General features: G+C 42.0%; 1 protein-coding gene across 1 annotated transcript; it reads left to right on the forward strand.

Moving 5' to 3' along the window:
• Positions 1–1,498: 1,498 nt before the first annotated feature.
• Positions 1,499–6,356, forward strand: KCNK18 (potassium two pore domain channel subfamily K member 18). Its single transcript, XM_033515726.1, has 2 exons — positions 1,499–1,741; positions 5,143–6,356. Exons 1-2 carry the CDS (start codon positions 1,525–1,527, stop codon positions 5,952–5,954), a joined length of 1,029 nt encoding a protein of 342 aa, XP_033371617.1. The 5' UTR covers positions 1,499–1,524; the 3' UTR covers positions 5,955–6,356.
• Positions 6,357–6,822: the final 466 nt, after the last annotated feature.

The following is a 6,822-nucleotide window of genomic DNA, read 5'->3' on the forward strand; positions in this document are numbered from 1 at the left end:
TCAGCCATCCTTGCTGCTCCTGAAATTTTCCCACTTTTAAACTGTGCTACTTGAGAGCAGGGCAGCAGAACCACGTTGACTCCTCCAGGTGTGTGCAACCCAAGAATTTGGACAGTAGCAAACAGCTGTCCAACATTTTAGTCTCTACTGCAACAATTCCCAGCATAAAGGGCACCAAACTTATGTACATTATCTCCAGGTACTACCTCTCAGGAAATTCTGTTGCTTTTGACTAATTATGAACATTAGCAGTTTTTAACCCTGTGTTTCAAGTCAGTAGGGGAAAAAATAAAAGAGCTTGACTTCAATAAGAGGATTTATAAATCTGTTGCCAAAAAGCAAGACTGAGCCAACAAGGCAGATAACCAGGAAAAAGGCAAGCACACTGACTTATTTTTCTCTTAGCCCTAAAATTTTCTTTTTTTATAGTGGAGACTTGCATACTAATGAACATAAATGTTCTTCTGATCGAATTTGCTGAGAGTTTGACCTAGAATAAATCATTGTAAGCATGTAGGATTTCTGTGTGGACATGTTCCATATATACAGCTCAATAGGTCTTGGCTGCACAAGACTGTTTCAATTTTTAATGAAAGATGCCTGGAGATGAAATATTTAACACCTCTTTCTGTAAAGTCCAACTTCCCCTACTACTCCTACATAAATTTAAATGGGCAGTGATACAGCTTGTTGCTTCAAGTGTTTTAGAGTGAAGGATGAAAAGAAAGGCTTTATTTTTAAAGTTCAATATAGTTTGCAAAGATCACAAACCCTGAACTGAATCTTGCAAGTTCTGACTTACTAAGGTCAGTGGGAATTTCATAATTGAAACTTCAATTTATATAGGAAGATTTTATTCAAGTGAGAACAAGGAAAAACCTTCTTGACTCTTTTTATTTTATTTCTTCTTGGGAGAAAAAGAATTTAAAATTCAAAATACCCTCTCTACAAAATGGAGTGGTATAGAGAGATTCTGTAAGCTCTCTGAAAGAAAATTAATTGCTCTGCAGTCTGCCTAGGGGTTACAATTAGTGGCACCCCCTTATTTTGATTAATTTTAAATTTTCCTGTTTGTTTCTGGGAGAAATCTTGGAAGAACTCCATCCCTTACAGTGCCCATTTCCCCTCCTGGGAGCTGGAAGTGTTTCTGCTCTATCAATGGGAAACTGCTGTTCAGGAGAAGAATCTCTGAGCACGAGTTTGCTCTGGTGGAAGCTGACAGGAGCTGGTAATCCATGTGCATTACAGTGCTGGCTGATCAATAATAATTCAGGGATGGAGTGGCGTGGCGTCAACTGAGAAGTATTTCAGGGCTTGATCAGTTGTGCTCCTTTTCCGTGGGGACTGTAGTGCAATCTTCACTTATAAAGACATGTGATCTGAAAGCCTGAGGCAGAACAATCTTTCTTTTCACAGGAGAAGCTTTTCTTGGCTGCAAAAGCTTTTACATCCTCATATTTCTTTCTAAAAGCTGTGTCTTCTCCACAAAATTATATATTAAAAAAGGAAAAAGACAAGCTTAGGATGGCAACAACATCACAGCCTCTGCGAGGTAAAACGACATGTAAAAAAATATTTTGGGCAGTGTTTCCTCATGCCTGCTTCATTGTGTCTCTTGTCATCTATGCTTTTCTTGGGGCTCTCATGTTTTCCCACATTGAAGGTACCCGGGAGGTCACTGTAAGTGAAGAATATAGAGCATTTCTGAAGAATCTGACATCCCTCGCCAGGAACCTATCAGGTATGTACTGGAATTTCAAAATGACTTAACTGTACAGGGAGCTACTCATTCTCTTGCTTTCTGAATGAGTTATTTTTTGCTTTTGAAGACATTCTTCAAAATATGAACAGCTGACCCTGCAAGCAGGATTTTCCCTCTGCCTAGCTAATGATTGCTGTTTCCTTCCTTAGCTGTGATTCTTGACTGCAACCTTCCCCAGTCCCTGTGTTCCTGCCTGGAAAGACTTTTCCTGAGATTCTGTGTTCTCCCTTTTGCCCAGGTTCATAACCAGAGATTCCTGTGGCATTTCCTTCAGGTTGCTAGGGGCTGAATCCTCCCTCTCAGAAAGTTTCTCCAGCTCCCTCTTCCCTGCTCTGAGCTTCCCACCTGGCGATGCGATGCTTGGAGGGAGACAGGTGCAGTTCTGCACCCCAGAGCCAGTGATGCTGATTGGAAGGGCTAGAGGAGAAAAGAAGGGCTAGAAATCCTCCTGGATTTGTGATGGGGCTTGTACATGGGTTTGGACTTCCACTCAGGTAGCTGTGCTGACACAATGATCAGTTTTGGGCAATTAAATCACTTAAACAATGTCCTTTCAAGTGAGGCTCAGGCACAGGGAGGAGGAATAAGGGTTGAAGGCTCTGGGACTCACAGCTGGGCACTGGGCAGTGATATCCAAGTGGTTCATGTCGGTTCCCTACTTTTGATCCCACATTTCTTAGTGTCTTTGTGTCAAAAGAAGACTAATCTCCTGGGAAGTCCAAAATGAAACAGGACATTCAGGCTGGAAGCTGATTATCCAATCATCTTATCCTGCTTCTTTATATTTATGCTTATTTGTTCCTTGTACTTTTATTCAACCAAAGCCACTGAACCCACCTGATGTTTTCAGAGGTGGGGGTGAGGGACTTGAAAGGGGAGGGTGAGAATGTGAATATTTTTAAGAGAATATGAGCAAAAGCTCAGCTGGAGTATATTTCAGTAGAGAACAGGTGGGCTGCTCCTGAGTGGTGGTCTGCAAACACTCACTGTGCCTCCTGATGTGACAGATAACGTGACAGAAAATGAGAAGATGTTTAAGAACAACATCCGTGAGCTTTTCAGCACAGCTGACCCAGTCTGGTTTATCAATCCAGAAGACAGATGGAATTTCTTTGGGTCTCTCTTTTTTTGCTGCACAGTATTCACAACTGTGGGTAAGTACAGAGGAAAAGTAACACCCTTCAGAATCAATTCCTACTGCTGCTTTCTCTAATGCATTTCTTTCAGAGAACTGAAACCACCACAAACAAACAAACAAACCACTCCTTCTAAACCCAAAGCCCAAACCCCCTTGAATTTTTTCCCCTGAGTATTGATGATAAATCTGCAAGCATTCTGCAAACACAGACTGCAGAGACATAGCTGAGTCACAGAAACAAGTCAGAATTTAGTAACTAGTGATGGTACACACTAATTAACTGCATCATTAAATATATACTATAATATGTGTTCATATATGATGTTCACAGAGGTATTAAGTAAAAAGAAATCTCCATTTTTCATTTATCCTTCTCACTGTTGTTTCTCCTCTTGGGTAATGTTTTCCTCTCTGGAAAAGGTAATTCATAATGCATATATTGTTTTTCAAATGCTTCTCAGTTACTTATGTCTAATTCAGCTTTGTTAATCTGTGGTTCTGTAATTAACCACGGTGTTCACATTTCTTTGAGTTAACAGTGTAAACAGAGTAAACATGATAGTGTTTAAGTCACACCTTTAAAATCTTTCAGTCTGACTTCATATTTCAAAGGCAGACTTAGATCAAATAGAAACATCTGCTCTGATTTTGGCTCCCTCTGCATTGCTAAATACAGCTCCTCATGCTCGTTCCCAAAGCCACTTTTATCCCTTTGTTAATCTCTCTCAAATGCTGGCGAGTACAGGGACTGTCTATCCAAATTTGTCATAATCAAAGCTGGATGGGAAATATTCCCAGAGCATTGTATCAAATTGCAAAGACATTTCTCCACAGAAGTAGGATATGCCTAAGATCCCAGCATGGATATGAATCTTACTGTAAAAAAACCCCTGAACCTTAAAGGAGAGCTTTTCCTACACAAGGAACAGTGTGAGAGGCTGATGTGTTCACCCAGAGCTCTGTGTGCTGTGTCACAGCTCAAACCTCAGACTCTCTTCTCTTTGGTGACTGCTCAAACTCAGCCTCTTGCAGCTTGAAGACAGAAGTCTGGGTGCTCAGACACACTGGGGATGCGACCAAAATCCTCAGCCCTGTGAATATTTCCTGGAACAAACACAGCAGTCAAGAACTTTTGAAAGGGGATGTTTTATCAGAGAGCTTTGACCTCAGCAAACTGGTGAAAAAGCATTTTGTTGGAAATAGGTATATTCCCTGGGTACATTTACCCACCTCCATTAACATGGGACTTGACAAATGTCCCCATACAAACCAACCCAACATATTTATTTCTAAACTGCCAGTGCTTTTTGCCTTCACAGCACTGAGTATTAATGCATCTTCCTCAGTTTTGACCCGAGTTTTGGGATCAGTAGAAAGCCTGGAATATTTGCTGCTAATAGATGGAATAAGTGGCTATTTCCATTGCAGTGGGTTTGTTATCTGCAGTGTTAGGAATTGATAAATCACCTTGGGATAGAATCAAATTATCTACCTTGAATTTTCTGGGAGAATTGAGGTATCTAGTCTGAAGTTTGATGGTCTGAGCTGCCATCTCCTCACTGCCTGGGGAGGCTGCCTAGTGGCTCAGCTAGGATAGATTTCTGGGTAGCTGAATTTAAGCTCAGGATAAGTTTCAAGCCTGGAAACTGTACAAGGTATTTTTAATGAATAGAAATCAATTCAGAAAAGAGTAAATTAGATCACTCCATGCAAAACAGGAATAATCTTCCCCAACTTTCAACAGTGAAGCTCAGCATTCCCAGTTAGCCTGTGGGGAAAAGAATGACCAAGAGTAAATGGTATTTCAGTGCCTCACAGCAAAGCAGGGACTGAGGCAGGGTTCAGATCAAAGGCTGTGGCAGACACAAGTGAAAGCATGAATGGATGAAGAAAATGAAGGAAAATATACCTCATATGAGCTAAAAATCTTACAGGCTAAGTTCTTGGCCTAGAAGCTCATCTAAGAAAGAGCAGGGTTTTTGAAGAGAGAGAAGAAATACTCAATGTCTTCTGAAGGATGAGGAGAAAAATGGTTGCTAAAATTTAATACAGTTGCTATAATACCGATGTTTTCTCCTAATATAATGGAAAAGCACTGACTTCCCATTTGAGTTTGATATCCAAGATATTAGAGGAAGGAAATATAAATACCCAGCCTGGATTTAGGGAAAGGGCATGTGTTCTGCTACCATTTTATGTATCACATCTCTCTCTTCTCTTCCCCTTCTTGTTCTCATTCAAGGTTATGGGAATACCTATCCTGTGACACGGATTGGGAAGTATCTCTGTATGGTGTATGCCTTATTTGGGATCCCTCTGATGTTCTTGGTCCTGACAGACATGGGGGACATCCTTGCAACTGTCTTATCCAAGTCTTACAACGAGTTCAGGAAAATACAGTCAAAAATTCTTGCCTCTAAACTCTGTTCAGGATCCACATGTAGCAAAAGGAATGAACTGAAACCCAGGGCACAGTCTAAAATAGTCATCAATGAGCCCCTGACGATCATGGAAGTGCTGAGAAGTCAGTCAGGTGTGAAAAGGAGGAGGGTCAAATATCGCAATGTGGAACTTTTTGAGATGTTAATTGCCAGGGAGAATGAAAACACACAACCAGCAAGAAATAAAAGCATGGAGAGATGGAGCTCATGTCCTGAACTAGCAAGGGAAAAGACAGTGTCCAGAGTAATTGAGAATTTTGACAAAATAGGAAAAGAGTTAGAAAAATTAGATGTGCCTTTTGTATTGATGGTGCTCGTTATCTTTGTGTACATCTCCTGTGCAGCTGCTATTCTTCCAAACTGGGAAAAAAATATGGATTTTCAGGAAGCCTTTTATTTCTGCTTTATCACTTTGACCACTATTGGATTTGGAGATACAAAACTAGAACATCCCAAGTTTTTCTTGTTTTTTTCCCTCTACATTATGATTGGCATGGAAATTGTCTTCATTGCTTTTAAGCTGGGCCAAGACCGCTTAATTGTTCTGTATAAAAAGGTGATTTCATTTTGTGCGGAGAAAAATATGCCATCAAAGAAGATATATCCAAAATAAGAGCAGTCATTTCTCCTGCACTTGTCAGCATTGGCCACTGCAATGAGATGAAATTGGTTCTGTGCATTTCTGCCTTGGGCTGGCAGGTGCCATATTTTAATCTGATTTCCTCTGAGAAATGACTGAGAAATAGCTGAATACCTCTGAAGGCACTTGGTGAAGGCATCTCCAGGGAGTACTTTCCAAAGGGGTCCCTTCTCCTAAATAACCAAAGATGCTGCATGATGAAGAAGTTGAAGGCTCTCCCTGCCAGTTCTCCCTGAACATTTTGAAAAGCTCTGATTTTCTGCAGCCTTTCTGTCCCCCCTCCCACTGCAAGCCAATTCAGGAATTTTGTTTTTTGTCCAAGCGAGGCCTCAATCTCCTGGAAGGTCTTGTCCTGCCACCTTCTCTGCAGCCAGAGCCAGCTGTGTCTGTCCTGAGCTGTGACACCCTGCTGCTGCCCTCTGCTCATCACCAGAGAGAGCTGGGGAGGAGGGCTATGGACCCAGCTGCTGTGTGTGACAAACATCACCCCTGGCACAGGCCAGGGAAATGTTCCATGGAAAGGAAGGACACCGCATTTTTCCATCTTGGTCACCTCTCCAGAAACCCGTCGGATAATTGCTCATCTGTTCAGGGCTGAAACCATCCATCATGACCCTGTTCCAGCATGATTCCTGATGTCTGTACTCAGCCTGGAGTCATTCTGTGTCCCACTGTTCAGCTAGTGAGGTGCTCACGGCAGGTTCTGCTCCCTGGTGGTGTCTGGGGAGGGCACACAGCAAACCTGGAGCTGCAGGGATGCTCCTGTCTCTGCTGGTAAAGGAGCACCAACCCAGAAATCCCCACTGCTCACCCACATTGCACTCTGCACAGACTGCTCTGG

This window comes from Parus major, chromosome 6, assembly GCF_001522545.3.
Source record: "Parus major isolate Abel chromosome 6, Parus_major1.1, whole genome shotgun sequence".
Lineage (NCBI taxonomy): Eukaryota > Metazoa > Chordata > Aves > Passeriformes > Paridae > Parus > Parus major.